At 37.7% G+C, this 26,809-nt stretch overlaps 1 protein-coding gene and 1 non-coding gene across 2 annotated transcripts in view; one reads left to right on the top strand and one right to left on the bottom strand.

The window, feature by feature from the left end:
- LOC128644549 (UDP-N-acetylglucosamine/UDP-glucose/GDP-mannose transporter-like) overlaps positions 1 to 26,809 on the bottom strand; it is a 122,769-nt gene that overhangs the window by 62,527 nt on the left and 33,433 nt on the right. The window contains exons 4-5 of the mRNA XM_053697125.1: positions 12,534 to 12,601; positions 8,888 to 8,959 (exon numbers count right to left, since the gene is read on the bottom strand). Coding sequence (XP_053553100.1) covers positions 8,888 to 8,959; positions 12,534 to 12,601 — 140 coding nt within the window. The remainder of the gene's footprint in view (positions 1 to 8,887; positions 8,960 to 12,533; positions 12,602 to 26,809) is intronic.
- LOC128644550 (U6 spliceosomal RNA) lies at positions 11,427 to 11,533 on the top strand. The gene has a single exon (XR_008399994.1). It is a non-coding gene; the product is annotated as a U6 spliceosomal RNA (small nuclear RNA).

Here is a 26,809-nt window from a genome sequence, read left to right on the forward strand (position 1 = left end):
CACCTTGTACAGTCCTATAGTCTAGAGTAGCCCTTCACACCATTCCATCTATTAGGTTGCCTCTTAATTTATGACCTACACTAACTAATTAAGTTATTAACAACCACCATAGTATTCAAAATTTCTTGGGGTGTTTCTATGTCACATATAGAATCATTGTATAGTTAGATATATCCTATTTCCCGTTTAGCATTTGCAGGTTGCCTATAGTATACCCAATTTTTAATTTTTACATCTGGTATATATTATAATCTAAACTTATTATCTACTGTCTTTATTACCATCTGTTGTTTATACATGGCTGGATAGCCTAGTGGGTAAAGATTTTGCCTTTAGAACTTTTTCAGTATTTAGGTGTTTTATAGACTAATGGCAACTCTACACATAGAAGACATGGCTTTTCAGGTTTATTTATTTTATTTTATTTTCTACATCAGGTTTTGCGGTAACTGCAATCCTTTCATTTAACATTTGGTGCGCTTGGAGTGAATGTCCTTGATGGGACATCCTATACTACTATAGGTGGTATCACAGATACATTTCTGTATGTATATACATTACATTCCTTTATAAATGTTAGATTACCTTATATTTCACCTAGCAGGTGTCATTTGTTTATCTCATTATATATTGCTTTTATCTCAAGCATATAGCAGTGTAAAATCCCTAGGATATCAACATTTATTTTAAGTTATTGACAGTCTGTGGCTAGCCTACTGGTTACAGTTTCTGTCCATAGACCAGTAGGTAGCGAGTTCGAGTCCCATAATATATTTTTCATTTTACTCGCAATAATTATCTAGAACCTAGGTGCTCTGTAGATAAATGGTAATTATTTATAGAAGACATGGGTTTTCAGGTTTATCCTATTTTACTATTCACATAAAGTTTTGTGGTCACTATAACCTTTTTCATTCAAATACATAGTGCGTCTGGAGTGAATGAGTTTAAACCGTATGCACTGTTTTCTTTAATATAACACTGCTTTAAATTACAGGTTTCTTTGATGTATATTGTTTCACATGTGTGGGTCCGTTTTCATTTTAGAGTAAGAGGTTAAACAATTTAATTAAGACAATTGACATTTAGGTAATACAGCTGAATTTTATCTGTTTTAACCTATGGCTGTGTGTGTGGGGGTATTTAAATCCTGCCCTCTTTAAGTTTAGTTAGGCTATGACTACGGCTTCTGCTGAAACGCGTATGCTTAACACAGCTGTATTCTACTTTATGTATTGAACTGTTTCTATGTGGTGGAGTTTATGGAGTGCTTTTTTAATTACCCACAAGGGTGAAATAAATGTTACGTTTTATACAAAGGACTTGCTCAAGTTTTCTTTTTCAGTTTATGTCTATCTTGTCCAGCAATTGAGCCAGTCCACCCCGGCCGGGAGTGGAGCCTTTCAGCTTAGATTTCTTCACAGAAGATTGGATTACAGATCGTTCCCCACAGTTCGCCTTCCAGGATTGGTGGAGTCTGCCCTGCCTACTACACGCCCACGACTTGGCGGTACAGTGAGCGGCTGCTTGAATGCCCGGCTCTTTAGAGGCTTAGGAGACAGATCCACTTTGCAAGGAGCTGAACATTACAGGAGAGACATGCAACGGTGAGATTGTTTGTTTTCTTCATAGGACCCGGTACGATCCGGTTATGTCCTAGACGACAAGGGAATCTACACCAGCTCAGAATTTCTGAATCAGCATAACTGCTTGAAGGCAGCACATTGCTCTAACGTCTATGCTTGGGAAGCAAACAGCGGCAAGTTTTGATCGGCTGCAGGGTAAGCCCTATGAATTACTGAGATTTTCTTGACTGCATATATTAAATGTACAGTTTTACCAGAATTTAGGCTGAAGGCTCCCCCTGAATATTTGTTACACTTAGTCACATTAGCCTAACCTAACGGCTTGTGACTTTTTCCTGTTTCCTTTCTCTTGTACTGTTTGTACTTATATTTGCCATGATTCAGGTTTTCAGTATATTTCCTTTTTTGCAGACTGTCAGTTTCATATCTGGGAAATGCTTTTTATGAAAAATTATTTCTTACCTGGGGTATAGTCTCTTTTTTAATTGACTGTCTTTAAATTTGCAGGCAGAATTAGGCTCGCGAGGGCGCAAAATGCCAAAATTTATTGCGTCATTCTTGGTGCGAAGTTACGTTCGTTGATGCAAATTCGTAATTTCCAGCGTCTTAGTTGACGCCAAGTCCTTCACAAGGTTGCATCATCTATGACGCGAGTGTTTCATTTCCGGACGTTTTTGGCACCAAAAAATATTTTTCCGTTTGTTGTGCGTCATACTTGCCGCCAAATATTTTCATTATTTAAGACCCCATTCCTTTTTGCCTCTGGCCTTTTTTTTATGTCAGAGGGCTATGCTGTTTGCATTTTTTCCATTCCTGAAACTGTCATATAAGAAAATTGATAATTTTGCTTTATATGTTGTTTTTTTCTCTTACATTTGCAAGATGTCTCAATCTGATCCTGTCTCAGAATTCACTGTTGGATCTCTGCTGCATGATAACAGTTCTACAAAAGCTAAGTGCATTTGTTGTAAACTTGTGTAGATTATACCTCCAACTGTGGTTTGTAATATTTGTCACGATAAACTTTTTTATGCAGAAAATGTATCCATCAGTAGTAGTTCATTACCTGTTGCTGTTCCCTCAACATCTAATGCACAAGATATACCTGTAAATTTAAAATAATTTATTTCTGATTTCATTCAGAAGGCTTTGTCTGCCATTCCGCCTTCTAATAAATGTAAAAGTTCTTTTAAAACTTCTCATAGAGTTGAAGAAATTTCAAATGACCGGCAACATACTGATTTATCTTTCTCTGATGAGGATCTATCTGATTCAGAAGATCCTGCTTCAGATATTGACACTGACAAATCCTCTTATTTATTTAAAATGGAGTATATTCGTTCTTTAATAAAGGAAGTGTGGATTACTTTAGATATGGAGGAAACTAGTCCTCTTGATATTAAAACTAGTAAACGTTTAAATTCTGTTTATAAACTTCCTGTGGTTATTCCAGAGGTTTTTCCAGTTCCTGATGCTATTTCTGATATGATTTCTAAGGAATGGAATAGGCCTGGGCTGGTACTTCTTTTATTCCTTCTTCAAGGTTTAAAAAATGGTATCCTTTGCCAACTGTTAGATTGGAGTTTTGGGAAAAGATCCCCAAAGTTTATGGGGCTATCTCTACTCTTGCTAAACGTACTACTATTCCTACGGAAGATAGTACTTATTTTAAAGATCCTTTAGATAGGAAACTTGAATCTTATCTAAGGAAGGCTTATTTATATTCAGGTCATCTTCCTAGGCCTGCAATTTCTTTGGCTGATGTTACAGCTGCTTCAACTTTTTGGTTGGAAACTTTAGCGCAACAAGTATCGGATCATGATTAGTCTAGCATTGTTAAATTAATTCAACATGCTAATAATTTCATTTGTGATGCCATTTTTGATATCATCAAAATTGATGTTAGATATATGTCTTTAGCTATTTTAGCTAGAAGAGCTTTGTGGCTTGAATCTTGGAATGCTGATATGACTTCTAAGTCCAGATTGTTATCTCTTTCTTTCCAAGGTAATACATTATTTGGTTCTCAGTTGGATTCAATAATTTCAACTGTCACTGGGGGGAAGGGAGTCTTTTTGCCTCAGGATAAAAAACCTTAGGATAAATCTAAAGCTTCTAACCGTTTTCATTCCTTTCGACATAATAAGGAACAGAAATCTAATCCTTCCCCAAAGGAATCTGTTTCTAATTGGAAGCCTTCCTCAAAATGGAATAAATCCAAGCCATTTAAAAGATCAAAGCCAGCCCCCAAGTCCGCATGAAGATGCGGCCCTCATTCCAGCTTAGCTGGTAGGGGGCAGATTAAACTTTTTCAAAGATGTTTAGATCAATTCAGTTCAAAATCAATGGATTCAGAGTATTGTCTCTCGTGGGTACAGAATAGGATTCAGAGTAAGACCGCCTGTGAGAAGATTTTTTCTCTCACACATTTCATTGAACCCAGTAAAGGCTCAGGCTTTCCTGAAGTGTGTTTCAGACCTGGAGTTATCAGGGGTAATCATACCAGTTCCGTTTCAGGAACAGGGTCTGGGGTTTTAATCAAATCTATTCATTGTCCCAAAGAAAGAAAATTCATTCAGACCAGTCCTGGATCTAAAGATTTTGAATCGATATGTAAGAGTACCAACTTTCAAAATGGTGACTATAAGGACTATTCTGCCTTTTGTTCAGCAAGGGCATTATATGTCCACAATAAACTTACAGGATGCATATCTTTATATTCCGATTCATCCGGATCACTATCAGTTCCTGAGATTCTCTTTTCTAGACAAGCATTTCCAATTTATTGCTCTTCCTTTTGGCTTAGCGATAGCTCCAAAAATCTTTTCAAAGGTTCTCTGTGCCCTACTCTCTGTAATCAGAGAGCGGGGTATTGCGGTGTTTCCTTATTTGGACGATATCTTGGTACTTGCTCAATCTTTACATTCTGCAGAATCTCACACGAATTAACTAGTGTTGTTTCTTCAAAGACATGGTTGGAGGATCAATTTACCAAAAAGTGCTTTGATTCCTCAGACAAGGGTAACCTTTTTAGGTTTCCAGATAGATTCAGTGTCCATGACTTTGTCTCTAACAGACAAGAGATGTTTGAAATTGGTTGCAGCCTGTCAGAACCTTCAGTCTCAGTCATTCCCTTCAGTAGCTATGTGCATGAAAGTTTTAGGTCTTATGACTGCAGCATCGGACGCGATCCCCTTTGCTCGTTTTCATATGAGACCTCTCCAGCTTTGTATGCTGAACCAATGGTGCAGGGATTATACAAGCATATCACAATTAATATCCTTAAATCCCAATGTTTGACTTTCTCTGACTTGGTGGTTAGATCACCATCGTATAATTCTAGGGGCCTCTTTCGTTTGTCCAACCTGTACTGTGATCACAACAGATGTGAGTCTTTCAGGTTGGGGAGCTGTTTGGGGATCTCTGACAGCACAAGGGGTTTGGAAATCTCAAGAGGCAAGATTACCAATCAATATTTTGGAACTCCGTGCAATACTCAGGGCTCTTCAGTTTTGGCCTCTATTGAAGAGAGAACTGTTCATTTGTTTTCAGACAGACAGACAATATCACAACTGTGGCATATGTCAATCATCAGGGTGGGACTCACAGTCCTCAAGCTATGAAAGAAGTATCCCGGATACTTGTTTGGGCGGAATCCAGCTCTTGTCTTTTTTTTTATTTTTGATTTATAACCAACAATACATATCAAAATCATATACAAGTTTTTTGCCACACAGGGCAAGGGAACAGATATTCTTCAACAGCACAATTTTACAATGTAAAGTCAACCTGCATAATGTTGACCTAATATGTGCAATTGACCTGACATGTATATTCCGGTACCACATTTGAGATACGCCACACGGTTAGTGCAGCATCATCTACCTCATATGTATTCCTAATGTTGGGTTTTTGTATATAAGCATAACAGGGGAGAACATTAACAACATAAATTACAACAAAGAGGGGGAAAAAAAATAAACTTTTTCAAAGGTCAGCCTCACTCTCTTCTGACCAAAATTGGGGGAAGTGACCAGCATATATATTTGTTTGTACAAATACAGAGTTGAGTAAAGGTTTAATCAGTTTTTTTAAGTAATTTTGGTAAAGACAAAATAAAGACTTCCCATTTACTGAAAAAACAGGGTAGATGGTCCTCATAAGGATACGCTAAGTTTAATTGTTCTACCGTATATTATGTAATCAGACCATTTTTAAAGTGAGCGATCTTAGGTGCTGCCCATGATTTCCATGTTTTAAGAATAAGATTACGACCAATTAGTATAATAGTATTTATAAGTTTAAAGTTTTTAGAAATCCCTTGAAATTTGACCAGGAAGAAAATCTCAATTGGCTTGAAATGATAGTCTAAATGTAAGACAAAATTGATCCAAAATAAAAAAAAAAAATGCCAAAACTGGAAAAATTTTGGACATTGCCAAAAACAATGTAGCAAATCTGCTTGCGTTGACTTGCATCTGGAGCAGGACAATGGTGATTTATACCATTTTGATAGAGTTTCCGGTGTAAGATAGGTCATAAGGCTAATCTTTATCTGAGATTCCCTCCAAGCTGTTGGCACCCATGATTTTTTTGACCATTTTGCCACCATATCGTCAACCTGCACACTTGATGATTTTTGGTTTAGTAACTAATATAAGGGAGAAATTGCATATGATCCAAATAGATATAACTAGATATTTTATTATGCAATTCACCCATTGACCAGTCTGTGCCATATTTTTGAAGCAACTCATATAAAAAGTGTCTTATTTGGAGCATAGAATTCACGTTTTGAGAGATCAAATTTATTAGCCAATTCTGCGTATGTTATTGGGTAACCATCTGTCCCCAGTATTTGGCTGATCCATTTTAGACCTTTTGAAGCCCAATCTTTGAAGATCCTATTTGAGGACCCAGGACTAAAATTGGGATTACCGCAAAAGAAATATACAGAGAAATTCCTAGCTCAGAACACAATTTCTGCCATGCGACAATAACGTTTTTGAACATACTTGAATAGAAAATGTTCGAGGGCAAGGATGTTAATGGGCAATGTAATAGAGCCTTTATTTTAGATGGAACGGTGCGACAATTTTGGATTCCCATATAAATGAAGTGATTTGTTCTTTCTCGGTTATCCAATCTATGGCGAATCTTGCCATGGCAACTAGATTATAGGCTTGGATTATCCAGCTCTTGTCTAATTTATGTGGTTCATATCCCAGGTATAGACAATTGGGAAGCGAATTATCTCAGTCATCAGACTTTACATCCGGGAGAATGGTCTCTTCACCCAGATGTGTTTTCTCAAATTGTTCAGATGTGGGGGCTTCCAGAAATATATCTGATGGCATCTCATCTAAACAAGAAACTTCCCAGGTACCTGTCCAGGTCCAGGGATCCTCAAGCGGAAGCAGTGGATGCATTGACACTTCCTTGGTGTTATCAACCTGCTTATATTTTCCCGCCTCTAGTTCTTCTTCCAAGTGTGATCTCGAAAATCATAATGGAGCAATCATTTGTGCTGCTCGTGGCTCCAGCATGGCCTCACAGGTTTTGGTATGCGGATCTTGTTCAGATGTCCAGTTGCCAACCTTGGCCACTTCCCTTAAGGCCAGACCTTCTATCAGGATCTCAAATCATTAAATTTGAAGGTATGGAAATTGAACGCTTAGTGCTTAGTCATAGAGGTTTCTCTGACTCAGTGATTAATACTATGTTGCAGGCTCATAAATCTGTTTCTAGAAAGATTTATTATTGAGTTTGGAAGACTTACATTTCATGGTGTTCTTCTCATAAATTTTCTTGGCATTCTTTTAGAGTTTCTAGAATTTTACAGTTTCTTCAGGATGGTTTGGATAAAGGTTTGTCTGCAAGTTCCTTGAAAGCACAAATCTCTGCTCTTTCTGTTTTATTCCACATAAAAATTGCTAAACTTCCTGAAATTCACTGTTTTGTACAGGCTTTGGTTTGTATCAAGCCTGTCATTAAATCAATCTCTCCTCCTTGGAGTCTTAATTTGGTTTTGAAGGCTTTACAGGCTCCTCCATTTTGAGCCTATGCATTCTTTGGACATTAAACTACTTTCTTGGAAAGTGTTGTTCCTTTTGGCCATCTCTTCTGCTAGAAGAGTTTCTGAATTATCTGCTCTCTCTTGTGAATATCCTTTTCTAATTTTTCATCAGGATAAGGCAGTTTTGCGGACTTCTTACCTAAGGTTGTGAATTCTAACAACATTAATAGAGAAATTGTTGTCCCTTCTTTGTGTCCTAATCCTAAGAATTCTTTGGAGACATCTTTACATTCTTTGGATGTGGTGAGAGCTATGAAATATTATGCTGAAGCTACTAAAGATTTCAGGAAGACTTCTAGTCTCTTTGTTATCTTTTCTGGTTCCAGGAAAGGTCAGAAGGCTTCTGCCGTTTCTTTGGCATTATGGTTAAAGCTTTTGATTCATCAAGCTTATTTGGAGTTGGGTAAAACCCCGCCTCAGAGAATTACAGCTCATTCTACTAAATCAGTTTCCACTTCTTGGGCTTTTAAGAATGAAGCTTCAGTTGATCAGATTTGCAAAGCAGCAACCTGGTCTTCTTTGCATACGTTTACTAAATTCTACTATTTTGATGTATTTGCTTCTTCGGAAGCAGTTTTTGGTAAGTTCTTCAGGCAGCAGTTTCAGTTTGATTTTTTTGCTTATGATTTAAGTTTTTCTTTTTTGAGAATAAACTAATATTTGGGTTGTGGATTATTTTTTTTCAGTGATATGGCTGTTTTTATTTTGTCCCTCCCTCTCTAGTGACTCTTGCGTGGAGTTCCACATCTTGGGTATTGCTATCCCATACGTCACTAGCTCATTGACTCTTGCCAATTACATGAAAGAAAACATAATTTATGTAAGAACTTACCCGATAAATTAATTTCTTTCATATTGGCAAGAGTCCATGAGGCCCACCCTTTTTTTGGTGGTTATGATTTTTTTGTATAAAGCACAATTATTTCCAAATCCCTTTGTTGATGCGTTTTACTCCTTTCTTTATCACCCCACTTCTTGGCTATTCCTTAAACTGAATTGTGGGTGTGGTGAGGGGTGTATTTATAGGCATTTTGAGGTTTGGGAAACTTTGCCCCTCCAAGTAGGATTATATATCCCATACGTCAGTAGCTCATGGACTCTTGCCAATATGAAAGAAATTAATTTATCAGGTAAGTTCTTACATAAATTATGTTTTTTCATTTATGCTTACTGGAATACATATAACATCTCATAATTTTACGCTAACAATAAAATGAATAATTACCTGAGAATAATCATTTCAAAAATGAGAGTTAATGGAATTGAAAATTTACGGAGGACTGTAAACATCGGCAAACTGCAATAAACAACACAGACTGTATTAGCATAATACTCAAAAAAATTATGTAAATTACATATATCAGAAGTAATATTTTACATTTTGTTTCAATATATTATGTATATCGAAAAGTTAATTGTAAAATGCATGTGATCATTTTCCTGATAATAAAAATTATTTTTAAACCAAATATGTTGATCTTAATAAAAATGATAGCCTAGAAGTTATCATCAATGAAGAGTCAAAGATTTAGATTCATTATAGTCAGAGAACTATCCAAGTTTTATCATATACTGTGAAACATGATTAATCAATTTGAAAAGCTAACTTAGCAACTGAAAAACTTATAAAAAAAAGATGCTATGTTAAAAGGGATAGTATAGTCAAAATTAAACTTTCATGATTTAGACAGAGCAATTTTAAGCAACGATTTATTCTTTTTCTTAATTCTTTTGGTATCTTTATTTGAAAAAACAAGAATGTAAGCTTAGGAGCCAGCCCATTTTGGTTCAGCACATGGGTAGCACTTGCTGATTGGTGGCTACAGTTAGACACCAATCAGCAAGCACTACCCAGGTGCTGAACAAAAAATGGGCCGGCTCCTAAGCTTACATTCTTGCTTTTTCAAATACAAATACCAAGAGAACGAAGATAAATTGATAATTGGAGTAAATTAGAAAGTTGCTTAAAATTGCATGCTCTATCTGAAATCATGAAAGTTTAATTTTGACTAGACTATACCTTTAAGTAAAGCCCATCATGATTTCTCCAATTTTGAACTAAATCCTACTCACGTGATGGTCAGCACAATTGTGCTATACAGGCAGGCCGGAATCAATAAGTCGTCCGGCAGACTCTAAGGCACACCTGGAACAGGGAATATCCTCGTCCCACCAGGTGAGTCCAGAGATAATCACTGGAAGGTGCAGTGAAAGCCAGACGAAGGTCAGCAGTGATGACCAGTACTCAAATATTGGCAAATAGCAAGCAGTATGTTGATATCCACGTTAAAGAAGATGCAGCAGCGAGATGACAAATGGTTACAAGTTTAATAAAAGAAGATTCAAACAACAGCAACGCGTTTCTGAGTGGCACAGCACTGTTTCCTCAGGCTATCAGGCTAAAGATAGCCTGAGGAAACAGTGCTGTGCCACTGAGAAATGCATTGCTGTTGTTTTAATCCTCTTTATTAAACTTTTAACCACTTGTCATCTCACTGCTGCATCTTCTTTACCCTGGATATCAACATTCTGCTTGCTATTTGCCAACATTTGAGTACTGGTCATCACTGCTGACCTTCGTCTGGCTCTCACTGCGGCTCCCAGTGATTATCTCTGGACTCCCTCTGTTGGGACGAGGATATTCCCTGTTCCAGGTGTGCCCTAGAGTCTGCCGGACGACTTATTGGTTCCGGCCTGCCTGTATAGCACAATTGTGCTGACCATCACGTGAGTAGGATTTAGTTCACCTTTATCTACCATTGGCTTACCAGTTTGATTTGCACTATGTGGCACCCTCTATCTTTGTATTTTGTATTCTAGACCTGCCTGAAGTTGTGGAATCCCCTTGTCATTGGATTTAGTTTCACTTAAGGACTCCACTCCTGACCTCCCTACATATTTTTTGGACTATAGTCCTTAATATTGTCTAATATCTAGACCTTGTTTCATTCATATGTTCATGCTGCATATATGGTAATGGTTGTGTATATATTGTGACATACGAACATCTGCCATATATATTATTATCTTGCATTTGCCCTGTACACTTTATAGATATTATTATACACAATATGGTGTACTGGACAAATTGGGTATTACCATGTATTAAGATTAGAGAATATCATATTACTGCTCATATTGATACTGTATATTACACTCTAATTACACCATTTGGCGCCTCTTATAGATAATAGCTTGGCATCTTGGTATCCTTGTGTATCTTGTTTATATGTTTTTATGATAATATAAGATATGGAAAGCATTGTTTCATTGGAGATTATTCATGATTAGTCAACCTTCTCTAGGTAAAATATATGAAATACTCTTGCAAATGTGTTAATAAAATATGAAGCAGCTAATAATATAGAAAAGAAACCTCTCAAGAAAAAAGCTTTAGATCTGCTGACCTAATAATTAGTTGCTAAGCCTGCAATCAGGTCCATACACATGAGGGAGCTTTTGTACTCATTGCAGACACTGCAGATTGTGTTGAAAAAGGTCCTGGTGGTCAACTTAAAACAACATTAGTCTACTCTACCACCCTAGAGAAGCTTTAATAACTTGGCATGGGCGAAATTTTTGAATTCATCATTTGTTAAAAAAATCAATCCTGAATGTTTGCTCATGACTATCAAGAGCATTTTTGACATTCAAGCCCTTCAGCTGTAAAAGTTAGAGGAATGCACTGTCAAAATGTACACTGTGGTCTGCCTTCTATCCTTTTCAGGGATTCAAATGGACCATTCTAAATAAATAAAGTCCCTGCGCTTACTTCAGCAGCACATATACTAAAATGGGAACAATACAGAGAAGATTAGCGCTGCGCCTGCACAAGCGTGATACCAAAGTTTGTGAAGTGTTCCACATTTAAAAAAGAATACATAAAAAATAATAATAATAATAATAATAAAAGTCCCTAAAATCTTTAACAAGGGGTTTTAGAAAATTATTTTGACGGAATACAATTCAGATCAAGGGAGATTTAGTGTTTATGAGCATTACAAAGCAGTCTCTTCCCCTCTACTTTTATATTTTTATCTACTTTGATCTACTTTTTTTTATCCTGGGCCCTCATAAAATAAAAGTGGACACATGTAACTAACGTTAAAAGCTAGCATTTGTTATCTCTAGAATCATAAGTAGCTTCTACACCCAGCGGCTTACTCTTAAAATAGGCATTCTAAAGCAGAGGTTAATTATAATCTAGATGATCAAGATCTTTTAACTAAAATCTGGAAAATAAAAATCGAGGCCGATTCTTGAAGGAACTGCAGAACCAATAATGGTTACAAGACCATTAAACTATTTATGGTCTGTCACAAAAATGACTTCAGGAAACACACTGGGTAATATTCTTCAATGCTTCCATTTCTATACAATGTACATACTAGCACCCACAAATAGTGATGCTGATGCATTATTACATATGATTATGAGGCCACTACTTCCTTTAATAAAATAATTCTTACTCTGACGCCTTTGAAAGTTCATATTAGAGTTATATCTTATGAGGAGCTATGGCCTCAAACATTCTTTACATTTACAGAATGTCTTTTACAACAAATAAACTATTTTTTCCCACCCAATTTAAAAAGAAGTCCTGGAACAATTATGTGTGTTACCCTTGCTGGACATTGTAGATTATGCTATACTATCCATTTTATAAAGATTTACTGAAAATTGCCAATGTTTTGTTTGTGTCAGAACCAAGCCTCCTCCTATTTATCATGCTGGATTCCTTACTACCATTCCTATCTTAGGCTGACCTTAGGCTTTTGCCAAATTTATTTATTACTGGTCTCCCCAAGAACTTGCTATCACTATGTAAGGTTGGTATTTTATTTTCATTGCAAGAGCATAATTTTATTTACCTTAGCAGCTGGGTACTTGATAGTCCAGTTAAATGATTACCAATATAGAGCAGGGGCAATGGAAATATCTGCAAAATAAAAAGATTTTGGTAAATCAATATTTGTCATATTGTTAAAGGGACAGTATAAACAAATTTTCATATAATTGCATGTAATACACTACTATAAAAAATAAGATGCACAGATACTGATATAAAAATCCAGTATTAAACTGTTTAAAAACTTACTTAGAAGCTCTCAGTTTAGCTCTGTTGAAAAGGTAGCTGGAAAGCCCACTGCAAGTGGGAAATAAGATACTCCCCCCTCCCCTTTCTTTTGCATATGAAAAGACCCTTTAAACAAACAGGAGCAAGCTGGAGTAGGTATCTGACGGTATTCTCTTAAAACTTTGGGGCTTCGTTAGGAGTCTGAAAATCAGAGCAATGTTATTTAAAAATAAGCAAAACTATACATTTAAAAAAAAAAAAAAAACTTAATGGGCTATGTAAATAGATCATCTGCAAAACATTTATGCAAAGAAAAAATTAGTGTATAATGTCCCTTTAAGTATCTGTTCAACTAAAAATCATAGCAAAAAAAATTAACATAGCATTGCAATTTGTAAAGATATGTTTATATGTTTAACTGAAATATAATGCCATATTAATAGTTTTTTAATCATTATGTTTAAAAATACAATACATTTATAAAGAAACTAGTGGGAAAGCCTGCCCAGATGGCAGTCTATTGTGATGACGGAAACACCGAATCACCCTGCCATTTTCGGAAGGGCAGTCTATTGTGGTGACGGAACCACCCTGCCCTTTTCGGAATCCACCTGGATGCAGCTTACGCTGCATCCAGGGGGATTCTGAAAATGGCAGGGTGGTGAAAGAATCCACCTGAATGCAGATTACGCTTCATCCAGGTGGATTCTTTCACTACCCTGCCACCCAGGTGGATTCCGAAAATGGTAGGGTGGTGAAAGAATCTACCTGGATGCAGCGAAAGGTGGATTCTTTCACCACTCTGCCATTTTTGGAATCCACCTGGATGCAGCTTATGCTGCATCCAGGTGGATTCCGAAAAAAGCAGGGTGGTAAAAGAATCCATCCAGGTGTATTCTTTCACCACCCCTTTTGCTCTCTCTCCCCCTCTCTTTTGCTCTTTCTCCCCCCCCTCTCCATTCTCTCTCTCCCCCCTCTCATTTGCTATCCCTCCATAGTCAGGGTAATATAAGTCAGTCCAGGCAGCAAGTATCGTAAGCGGAAGTCAGGCCAGGGGTCAAAACCAGGAAATCCAAGATCAAAGGAAGGGAATAAGAAGAGAGAAAATACAATGCTTAGTTATGCAGATAAATTGGTAAAATAACTCAGCAAAAATCCAGGGCTCAGACCGGAATTTAAACCTAACAGGGCCCAGGAATGCCCCCCGTATCCCACATTGGGTTCTAGGTATAGCATCAGATACCTAGTACCCAATGAGAAGGCAGAGAGAGGCGTGTCACAAAGATTCCCCTAGCAGATGGAAATCACCCATGACGCCAACCGCGCACATGCGCACCCCAAAGCGTACCCGCGTGCACATGAGCGTGAACAAACAGGCGCAGACAAAACACTAGGCACAATCACTACCGAGGAGAAACCTGCAACAGCGCCCTCTGCCTTACCCACCTGTGAACAGGTAAAGAGGCATTCCTGGTACCCCTGGTTCCATGACAGAGCCCCCCACCAAGGAGCGGCCTCCGGACGTGAACCTGGGAAGGTCTGTCGGGATGTATCCAATGGAAGGCATGCACCTTGGCTGCAGCATGGAGATTGCCCATGGGTTCCCAGGATCGCTCCTCGTGACAATATCCTTTCCAGTGGCCAAGATATTCTAGACGACCTTGTCTCCTATGAGAGTCTAGGATGTCTTGGACTTCATACTCATCATCGTTGTTTACCAGAATAGGAGGAGGAGGAGCTGCCACCCGACCTGGGAAAGGATTAGCAGAAAAGGGTTTCACCAGAGACACATGAAACACCGGATGTATTCTATAAGAGTCGGGAAGTTTCAAATTGACAGCGACATCATTGATTATCTTGTCAATGGAAAAAGGACCAATAAAACAAGGTCCAAATTTCTTGGTAGGACAGGTCAAACAAAGATGTCTGGTAGCCAACCGAACCTTGTCACCTATTTTGTATATAGGAAGAGGTTTACACTTGCGATCTGCCTGAATCTTTTGTTGCTGTTGGACTGTGGTGAGTTGGTGATGAAGGCTGCGAAGCATGGCTCTGAGGTTGCGTAATCAGTGGGAAACATCAGGCACAGGAATAAGAGAAGGATGGTCAGGAATGGATGGAAAATGGTACCTATAATTTGCATAGAAAGGGCTCCAGCCCGTAGATGAGTGTTTTTGATTATTGTATGCGTATACAGCAAGTGGGAGATGATCTACCCAGTTATCCTGTAGATAGGAGGATTGGTCCGTACAGTCTGCCCGTTCATCTGAGGATTATAAGCGGAGGATAGATTACGGGTGATATGTAGACTGCGACAAAAGTGAATCCAGAAGCGAGAGATAAACTGAGATTCTCCGAGACTATAGATGTTGGGAACCCATGAAGACGAAATATATGCTGAATGAAAAGCTTGGCAGTACGCTGAGCAGTAGGCAATCCAGCCACAGAAATAAAATGCGCAATCTTCGTAAAATGGTCAACTATGACCATGATAGCGTTGTGACCATGCCGCACCAATGGCTACTTCGGAGGCATCTGTTTCAAGGTAGAATGGAGATGAAGTATTTGGTTGTGCCAGAATTGGAGCTTCAGTAAAAAGGGATTTAAGCTGAAGAAAGGCCTTTTGAGTGGCAGTATTCCAATCAAAAGGTAGTGTGATTCTTGGTGAGTGCAGTAATAGGCGCACAGATAGAGGAGAAGTTCCTGATAAATCTCCAATAGAAATTGGCGAAGCCAATGAATTGTTGAACCATACATTTGTTTTGTGGTACAGGACACTTGAGAATAGCCTTAATCTTCTTTGGGTCCATCGCCACTTGTCCAGGTGAAAGAACATACCCAAGAAATGTAATGGATGAGACCTCAAACATGCTTTTCTCAAGTTTAGCATATAATTTGTGAAGTCGAAGACGCTGTAGGACAATTTTCACATGATTCTCATGTTTAGCTAGTGTTCTAGAAAATATTAAGATATCGTCTAGATAAACGACCAGGAAAGTGTCAAGAAGGTCTCTGAAGACGTCGTTGATAAAACACTGGAACGTGGCAGGGGCATTGCAAAGCCCAAATGGCATTACAAGATACTCGAAGTGCCCATATCTGGAACTGCTGCACCTAGTACGCATGTCAATCTCAGCATACATTTTAACCATGTAAACATCACAGAACAGACGTTTTCTTTTTATTGAGTAAATTGTTATTAAGGAGAGAGAGAGAGAGAGAGAGAGAGAGAGAGAGAGAGAGAGAGAGAGAGAGAGAGAGAGAGAGAGAGAGAGAGAGAGAGAGAAGAAGAGAGAAGAAGAGGAGAAGAAGAGAGAAGAGGAGAAGAAGAGGAGAAGAAGAGAGAAAGAGAGAGAGAGAGAGAGAGAAAGAGAAAGAGAAAGAGAGAGAGAGAGAGAAATAGAGAGAGAGAGAGAGAAATAGAGAGAGAGAGAGAGAGAGAGAGAGAGATAGAGAGAGAGAGAGAGAGAGAGAGAGAGAGAGAGAGAGAGAGAGAGAGAGAGAGAGAGAGAGAGAGAGAGAGAGAGAGAGAGAGAGAGAGAGAGAGAGAGAGAGAGAGAAAGAGAGAAAGAGAGAAAGAGAGAGAATCTACATAGTATGTCAAAGCTCTAACAACATCCAAAGAATGTAAAGATGTTTCAGTTGCATTCTTAGGATTAGAACATAAAGTAGTTTAATGTCCAAAGAATGCATAGGCTCAAAAGGAGGAGCCTGCTATATCTTTAATACCATATAAAGACTTCAGGGAGGATAAATCAGTTTTACGATAGGTTTAAGTCAAATTAAAGCCTGAACAAAGCAATGTATATCAGAAAGATTATCAATCTTTCTGTGAAACAAAACAGAGAGAACACCATGAAATATATGTTTTCCAAACTTTGTGGTAGATTTTCCTAGAAACAGGTTTGTGGGTCTGAATCATAGTGTTGATCAGAGTCAGAGAAAACTCAATGACTAGGGATTAAACGTTCAATTTATATGCCATTAAGTTTAGAGATCTGGATGGAAGAACGGACCTTGACACAGGAGGTCTGGTCTTAGATGTAAAGACCAAGGCGGGCAACTGGACATCTGGACAAGGTCTGCATACCAAATCATGTGTGGCAATGCTGGTGTTATCAGAAACACACAAGATTGTTCCATTTAAATATTTGAGATTACTCTGGGAAGTAGGACCAGAGTAGGAAAAATGTAAGCAGGCTGCTAAGACCAGGGAACTGCTAGTGAGTCCAGCATTTCTGCCTGAGGATCCCTGGACCGGGAGAGGTACTTGGGAGGTTTCTTGTAGGAGGCCATCTGATCTATTTCCAGAAGGACCCATATTAGAACTATAGAATGGAATATATCTGGGTGGAGAGACCATTGCCCCGGATGTAAAGAATGATGCCGGGTGCGATAATCTGCTTCCCAGTTGTCTACTCCTAGGATGTGAATCGCTGTGATTAGACATGAATTGGATTCTGCCAAGAAAGTATCCGAGAGACTTCCTTCATAGCTAGAGAGCTGTGATTTCCCCTTGATGCTTGACATATGCTACTGTTGAGATATTGTCTGTTTGAAAACATAAGTAATGTAAGGTTCTCTCTGTCACAGAGGCCATGCCTGAAGGGCTCTGAAGAGATCACAGAGTTCCAAGATATTGATCGGTAACCTCAAATCTTGAGGATTCCAAACTCCTTGTGCTGTCAGAGACCCCCAGACAGCTCCCCAAGTTGTAAGACTTGCATCTGTGGTGATCACAAACAAGGTAGGGCAAGCAAAGGCCCCTTGAAGAATAAAGTGGTTTAACCACCAAGTCAAAGAAAGTTGTGTTTTGGGATTTAAGATTATCAGTTGTGATATCTGAGTATAATCCTTGCACCATTGGCGCAACATGCAAACCTGGAGAGGTCTCATATGAAAATGAACAAAGGGGATCGCTTCCGATGCTGCAATCATGAGATCTAAAACTTCCATGCACATAGCCACTAAAAGTAATGAAAGAGACTGAAAGTTTGAACAAGCTGAAACCAATTTCAATTGTCTCCTTTCTGTTAGGGATAGAGTCATGGACACTGACTATCTGGAAACCTAAAAAGGTGATCTTTGTCTAAGGAATCAAGAAGCTCTTTGGTAAATTGATCCTCCAACCATGTCTTTGAAAGAACGACAATAGTTGTTTCGTGTGAGAGATTCTGCTAAATGAAAAGATTTAGCTAGTATCAAGATATTGTCCAAATAAGGAAATGCCATAATACCCTGCTCTCTGATTACAGATAGAAGGGCACTGAGAACATTTGAGAATATTCTCGGTGCTGTTGCCAGGCCAAAAGGAAGAGCGACTAAGTGGTAATGCTTGTCTTGAAAAGAGAATCTCAGAAATCGATAATGATCTGGGTGGATAGGGATGTGAAGATAATCATCCTGTAATGTAAGTCTATTGTGGACATATAGTGACCTTGCTGAACAAAAGGCAGAATAGTCCTTACAGTCACCATGTTGAAAGTTGGGACTCTTACAAATCTATTTAAATTTTCAGATCCAAAATTGTTCTGAAATAATTTTCCTTCTTTGGAACAATGAAAATTTCCTTCTTTGGAACAATGAAAAGGTTTGAATAAAAACCCAACCCCTGCTCCTGTAGAGGAACTGGGACAATTATCCCGAAAAGTTCTAGATCTGAAACACATTTCAGAAATGCTTGGGCCTTTATTGGTTGACTTGGGATATGGTTGAGAAAGAATCTTCCCATAGAAGGTTTTATTCTGAATCCAATTCAATACCCTTGAGAAATTATATTCTGAATCCACAGATTTTGGACAGAGTCTGACCAAGATTCTTGAAAGTGCTTTAGCCTGCCCCGGACCAGAAGAACTGTATTGTGGGGGCTGCACCTTCATGCTGGCTTAGGGGCCGGATTCGGTTTCTTATATTGTTTGGTTTTATTCCAATTCTGTCACGCTGCTCTCTGCTCTGCTGTGGCCGTTGCCATGGACACAGGCACTCCCCCTGTTGCTAGGGATACAGCAGTGTAACTGCATCACGGTGATGACATCATCACCGCCCGCCATGTCTTCCCTATGTAAAGGCCTCAGTCTCTCTAACCTGTGCCCAAGTATATGTGTTTCTTCTTGTGCTCCTGGGTGCTTTATTTCTTATGCTGAATTGCTGTATTGATTCACTGTTGCTAAACTTTCCTGTTTGACTACTCTACTTGCCTTAAACCCTGAATTGCTTAACTGTTGATGAACTCTGCCTGTTTGACTATACTGCTTGCCTTTAACACTGCATTGCTGGGTTGCTTAACTGTTGATGAACTGTGCCTGTTTGACTACGCTGCCTGCCTTAACCCCTGAATTGCTGGACTGCTTAACGGTTGATGGACTCTGCCTGTTTGACTACGATGCTTGCCTTAACCCCTGAATTGCTGGATTGCTTTACAATTGATGAACTCAGCCTTTTTGAGTACTCTGCTTGCCTTAACCCTAAAATATTGGATTGCCATTCTGTTGCCAAACTCTGCCTGCCTTACCATTCTATTGATTTACCCTTGAACTGCCTTACTGCTGGATTCCCTACCTATTGCCGTCAGAAACTATCCTGTTTGTTTCAGTCCTTCAAGTGGTTTACCCTTGAACTGCCTAACCACTGATTCCTACCTGCTGCCGCCAAAGACTACCCTGCATAGTGTGAGTACTGTTTACCTCTGCTCTGGGATATTCCCTATCATTCCAGCTTGACGCCAGGATAAGAAGACTACTGGAGAAGTTCAGTCTGATAGTGGAATATCCCACGAGCATTACAAATTCAGAGAGGGTCTCTAGTTAGAGCCAAAGGCTTTAATGGAGGGAGCAGTTTTTTGTTCTCTATTCTGACGAAATGGACAAAAAAGGATTAGTAGCTTCAAATTGTCCCTTAGATTTCTTGTCTTGGGGGAGAAAAACTCCTTTACCCCGCAGTAACTGTGGAAATAATGGAGTCCAATCATAAACCAAAAAGGTTCTTTCCTTGAAAAGAAAGAGATAGTAATCTTGTTTTAGATACTATATCAGCATTCATAGATTTAGGCCTTAAAGCTCTTCTAGTAAGAATGGCTAAAGACATAGATTTAATGTTGATTTTCAAGGCATCAAATATTGCATCACAAATAAAATGATTTGCATGTTGAAGTAAAATGAGATTGTTAGATCATTCAGGGTCTGAATTCAACTGCTGAGCGAGGCTGGACAACTAAAAGGTAGATGCAGCAGCAACATCAGCAATAGATATAGCTGGTCTAAGAATATAGTTAGTATGCAAGTATGCCGTTCTGAGATAAAATTCAAGCTTTCTATCTAAAGGGTCTTTGAAAGAAGTGCTGTCTTCTTACGGAATAGTAGTCCGTTTGGCAAGAGTGGAAATAGCCCCATCAAATTTAGGGACTGTTTCCCAAAGTTCCAAAATTAGCAATAGGTAAGGGATACAATTTTTTAAACCTAGAAGAAGGGTTAAAAGTAGTACCAGGTTTAGACCATTCTTTAGTAATCACATTAGCGATAGCATCTGGAATAGGAAAAACCTCAGGAATAGTAACAGAAGTTTTAAATACAGAATTTAAAGGACTACAAGGTTTATCATCAGAAGCATTAGATTCCTCATTTCCTAAAGTGAATAAAACTTCTTTTTTATTCAAAATTGAACATATTCACTCTCTTTTTAAAGGAGAGTTATTTTCTGTCTCTGATGGAAGATCCTCTGAATCAGAGGAATTTCCATCAGTAGAAAATATGTCAGTATGCTGTTGGTCAGTACAAAATTCACTAGATTTTGGTTAAAATTGTGCTGCCCTTTTACATTTATTTTAAGGCGGTATAGCAGTCATAGCCTTCTCTATGGCTGCAGCAATAAAAGCTTTAATTGCTGCAGGAACGCCTTCTGCATTAGACTGAGAGAGAAAAACAGTGGAAGCATTTGTACTCATAGAAATATTGTCATAATGTAATAAAATCTCAAAACAAGAGCCATGTAATTGAGCTGAAGATATAAGTTCAGCTTTTTTACAATAAACACATAAGATTTTTTTAAGCAGTTGTATGCATAGGAAAGATATATAATACATTATGTATTTTTTCATTAAGATGTATTAATTGGACACCAGTGTCATTTTTAGTCTTTTATAGTTTTATTATTTAGTTTTCAAGGAAGAATATGTGTTGTTGTTTTTTTTTGTTTGTTTTTTTTTAATATATTTTTATTGAGGCATAAAAAAAAATACAATGAAAATCATCATTTGCTTCGAAAACTGAATGACAACCATAGTCAAGAAATAAAAATGAATACAAAATATCATGGTCACTATGTACTATATACAAAAGTAAGTGCACCACAATCATAACACTCAAGTGACAAGGCACAAAGATTAGACTATAAACAAATATAACAGTTGCTAGATAGCTTAGCCCCATTTTTTATTTTATAATTGTATAGAGAAGTTCCCCTCATAATTATATATAATCTAACACAAATTACCCCAGCTAAATTCTAGCGGCCTCTCTTGGACTGCTAAAACTATAGAAAGAAAAGATATTTGGGGGCATGTAGGGGAACAATAGAAATATCTGTGAGGGCCACTTTTGGACCCACAGGACTGTAGTTATGCAAAATAAGACTAAGTAGAGAAAAGTGTCCCCTCATTTACACTGTATCGGCCACTCTTGGGCCACTTGCTATTCAAGAAAATTAGAGAGGGGAAGTGAGGAAGCTTTTATAAGTTGAAAATTAAATTGAGAAGGAAACCATCATTTCTAGTGTTTTAGGGAATGCCTTTGGGGGAGGGATTAAAGTAAAACATTGTTACGCCTACAAACATCATAGGGTTCCACAAGATAGGGCATGGTAAAAATATCTTGCATTAAAAAAATGTTATGTCAAAAAAAAAAAAAAAAAAAACAAGTATTTTAAGAAACCCCTTCGGGGGAGGGCTAACACCAAACTTTATCACTGGGTACTGAGAAATGTGAAGAAGATATACTAAAGATGTAATTATATGTAGCAATCTAGGGTCAACAGATAGGTAATTATCAATACCAATATAATAGAGTAAGTGACTTCCCATCATCCAAGTGTGTACCAACTATTTTAGGGACAATGAGGAGAATAAGAATTCAATAAAGTACACTAACCTATGTGCAGACTAGTAGTAACAGTAGGAGTCCTCCACATAAAATTTTGGTGTGCTATCCCGGCCGCAGACAGCACGCCATTGAAAAAGGAACAGTTTGAATGACCCCTTAAGTACCTATACTTCCTATACTCAAAAGTCAGAAGCCTAAGATGAGGCAGAATGTCATACTCCATGTATATTCTATGTTAAACTTAGGGTTAAACTCAGGGCCGGATTTCCCATTAGGCATGTGCCTACAGGCGCCTTGCAGTGAGGGACGCCTGCCTGTCAGTAATAAAAAAAAAAAAAAAAAAAAAAAATTTTGTGAGGGCATTAATTTTAGTAAGAATTTTGCTGCCAGGTGCATACAGAGTCGAGTATTTATTGGGAATATGTTACAGCAGTTGAGGGAACCATGAAGGTGAGAGGGGCAAAAATTAAAACTAAACCCCTCTCATTTTCGCCAGGCATGTTTAGTTTCACTTTTATTTTATGTACTTCTGTTGCCTCACACAGCCAAGCTCCATGCTGATGTGGTGCAGACACTTTTTGTTGAGGAATGAAAGCTTCAAAACAACAGGTTAGGACTGTACAAGGCTTCTAATGCTGCCTAGAATGACAACATAACAAGCAGAGCACTTTAACTCCTTGGCTACCAGAGAGGGTTGCAGTGTATTCACTTGTTATGTGCTGTAGGGTATTTTTATAGCCAGGGGGTTAAATTCTGCTTCAGGATGAATGTTTTTGTTCTATAAAGGCCTTGGAGGTGTGGAGGTTATGTGGGACTAGCTGCTGTCTCAGAACTGACATTGACTATGTGTTTAACTCTTTTGCAAGAGGCTAACACACTTCTGTGCAAGCACTAGTGCAATATTAAAATGCTCTAGCAAACTGTCAAATTTTATGTCCCTTTAAATAGGGTTTTCTTTAGAATATTTTGCATTAAAAGTTTAACATGATTTGTTTTTGTTATACATAATAGAAATTGTATGGCCATTTGAGTCAAGTGAATATTGATTTTTGGTGTAGCTTCCATTACAACCAATATTGCAATTGGTGTGTGTATTTGTGTATCTCCATAAAAGGGAAAATGTAATTTTACATCTAATATTTATTTTTAGTTGTCCTAACTAATAATAAAAAAAAAGTCCTCATTTTTTTCCACTTTTTTTTGGGGGGGGAGTAGGGGGGCGCTTCAGGTTTTTGTGCCTACAGGCACCTGAGATGTAAATCCGGCCCTGGTTAAACTTAGACTGACTTTTTTGTAGTTTCAAGATATTTCAAAGCTTAAACAGGGCACTATGGTGTACTTTATATCACTGGACCCAGGTAAGGGATTTAAATGAGATGGTGGGGATCCACTCACGAGTATACTATTATTGGTCATGTCAAGTGGCTGTATATTAAGCTAAATTATTACCTATATTGTCCCTTGTCAGTTAACTTTATAATGTTTAGACCCATCTAATCCTATTTATGTGGAGATACTCAACCTATAAAAAGGGTGTAGTGAGCAACTAACACTATAAATATATATTAGTATACTTGACAAAATATAGCAAAATTATCAATTCCAATTTTACTGAAAATACATAAAGGCTAGGAATTACAAGCTCCTCCTAGTGAATCATTCTATCACACATCATCTAACAATGCGTAGAAGAGGCTTCATGAAGTAGGCTAGCATCCCCTGAGGAACATAGTAATAGAACATAGCAATATCTATAGATTAGACTACAAATAATTTGGGTCAAACAAAAAATAAATTACAACATGAATATGACCCAAGGACAGTTTAGCTAGGTGAAAAAAAAAAAATGTGAAATATATAACATTCTAACAAGAAAAAACCTAAGACCAATAAATACAAATAGTGTATATGAATAAGGTACTTAGTAGGAACAGTTTGAGCCATCTGTAGCTGCCATTCATAACTACGACTAAAAGTCATCATATATAGAACATGAACTGGTTCTCACATTGTCCTCATATAGCGGTAACAGAAATTCACCCTGAATTCTCAAGCTCATCTGTACCAATAATGAGACGAACTTTAAGTGTCAATCAGCCTACTCCATGCCGGTCGGCTGGGCGAGATCTCCCTCTGATGAGAGGTGCTGAGTGTGGGGGACCCTCGTTACGGAATTCCAGAACGGTAATGAGCTCTTGCACCATCTTGTCTTCCCACCTGTTTAGAGCCTCCATTTCGCAATGTTACTGGTATAACTCCCCTTCAAACACAATTGTCAGTAGTCAGTATGTCCGATATGAAGGTTTCCTTCTTTAGAGTAGTATGCAGTCTATAAAAGACTGTTATACCCTGATGCACAGGGGGGCGGGGGGGGGGAGTTGAAATCGTGTTCGAAGGCTGCTGCCAAAGATCTCAACGGACCAGATCTGGGTCCTACAGGTCATAAATTCTGCAAATGTTGTATGGTTCGTTACAGCTCTTCTCTGTCTTGCCAAATATAAAAGGATGTCAGTTGATATTGCAGAACCGCTACTTGAATCGGCGGATTAAGCAGATCACTTTAGGAGCCACAGATATTGCGACCTTCTATGGCCACTGCCGAGCCACGCCCCGGAATATGTGTTTTTAAATTGTATAAGAAAACTATTTAGTGGAATAAATAACTTGAAATATATTTTGGAGTTTGATGATTATATATTTATATTCATATAATTAAGGATGGACATAATCAGAACTTTCAAGGTAAAGTGTTATAAAAAGATATAGCAAGTAAAATCTTAGAAGGTGGATTTAGACTTATGAAAGTGGTTTAGAAACTGTCAAAAATTATATAATATAAACACTTTGTTCACCCTCAATATAAATATATATATATATATATATATATATATATACACATACACACACACATTTATAAGAGCTCTATAAGTGTAAGAAACATTTAATATAAACTCACTTTTCTTATAATCAGAAAAAACACCTGCGATCGCAGAAAGAAAAGCTCCGTAACACAGCCCCATTGATGTCTATGGGGAAAATACTGTTTAAACCGAACACCCTAACATAAACCCCACATCTAAACACCCTTAATCTGATTTGAACAGCCAATAGGATTTAAGCAGCTCTAATTCCTATTGGCTGATTCAAATTTTTCAGCTAATAGGAATGAAAGGGACGCCATCTTGGATCGCGTACCTTGCATTGAAGTTTCAGTGTATGGCGGCGACCATTTGAAGAGGATGCTCCGCGCCGGATGTCTTCAGGATGGACCCGCTCCACGCCGCTGGGATCAAGATAGAAGATGCCGTCTGGATGAAGGTTGAAGAGGCCGTCTGGATGAAGACTTCTCTGCTGGAATGAAGATCGTTCAAGCCGGATTTAAAAAACTGTAAGTGGATCGTCTTGGGGTTAGTTTTCTTTTAAGGGTTATTTGGGTGGGTTTTATTTTTAGATTAGGGTTTGGGCAGTAAAAGAGCTAAATGCCATTTTTAGGGCAATGCCCATCCAAATGTCCTTTTCAGGGCAATGGGTAGCTTAGGTTATTAGAAAGTTTTTTTATTTTGTGGGTTGGGGTGGGGGTTTGTAATGTTAGTGGAACTTTGTATTTTTTTTTCAGGTAAAAGAGCTGTTTAACTAAGGGCAATGCCCTACAAAAGACCCTTTTAAGGGCCATTAGTAGCTTATTCTAGATTAGGTTTTTTTTTATTTTGGGGTGTTTTTTTAATGGGTATTAGAATATGAATAATTTTTATTATTTTGGATAATTTGTTTGTTATTTTGTGAAATGTATTTTTAGGGGGTGTGTTTTTCTTTTGTAGGAAAAGAGCTATTATCTTTTAAGGGCCCTTGGTAGTTTGGAGGGGCGGGGGTTTGTATATTGTTAGGGGGTGTTTTTTGTAGCAAAAGAGCTGTTTAACTAAGGGCAATGCCCTACAAAAGGCCCTTTTAAGGGCCCTTGGTAGTTTATTTTAAATTAGGCTTTTTTATTTTGGGGTGGGTTTTTTGTTTTTTTAAAGGGTATTAGAATAGGAATGTTTTTTTGAATAATTTAGTTTGATTTTTTTGTAATGGTAGTTTTTTTTTATTTTTTGTAATTTTAGGTTTTAGTGTACGGTAGCTTAGGTTTTATTTGACAGGTAATTTTGTATTTATTTTAACTAGATAGTTATTAAATAAATAGTTAATTATTTACTAACTAGTCTACCTAGTTAAAATAAATACAAACTTACCTGTGAAATAAAAATAAAACCTAAGCTAGCTACAATATAACTATTATATTGTAGCTAGCTTAGGTTTTATTTCACAGGTAAGTATGTATTTGGTTTTAAATAGGTATTATTTAGTTAATAATTGTAAGTTTAATTTAGCTATATTTTATTTATGTTAAAGTTAGGAGGTGTTAGGGTTAGGGTTAGTTAGGGATTAATAGTTTAATTTAGGTTGTTGCGATGTGAGGGGCTGGCGGTTTAGGGGTTAATAGGTTTATTTAGTTAATAATTGTAAGTTCAATTTAGCTATATTTTAATTATGTTAAAGTTAGGGGTGTTAGGGTTACGTTAGAGTTAGGTTTAGGGGTTACTAGTTTAAATTAGTTTATTGTGATGTGAGGGGCTTTCGGTTTAAAGGTTTATAGTTTAATTTATTATATTTCGTTGTGGGGGGCTTTTGGTTTAGGGGTTAATAGGTTTATTATCAGGGGTAGGCAAGGTGACCGTACAAGGACACTGGTGTCCGTGACTAGCCATTGCAGTGTCCGCCACAACCTTAGTATATCTTTTCTTTCTGATTAAATAATAGGAAAAAAAATAAGTAGTGTGAATAAAGTTAATGGCTTGTTAAGAGACTGCTAGCGATATTGGGTGATAAGTTAAGGAATAAATAAAAAAGGAAGACCAATGGCACTACTAATATGAGTTAGATACCCCTACATTTCCCAAATGTAAAAACTGGACTTTGTTCCAATACTTATTTCAGGGAA

Source organism: Bombina bombina, unplaced genomic scaffold (genome assembly GCF_027579735.1).
Source record: "Bombina bombina isolate aBomBom1 unplaced genomic scaffold, aBomBom1.pri scaffold_625, whole genome shotgun sequence".
Lineage (NCBI taxonomy): Eukaryota > Metazoa > Chordata > Amphibia > Anura > Bombinatoridae > Bombina > Bombina bombina.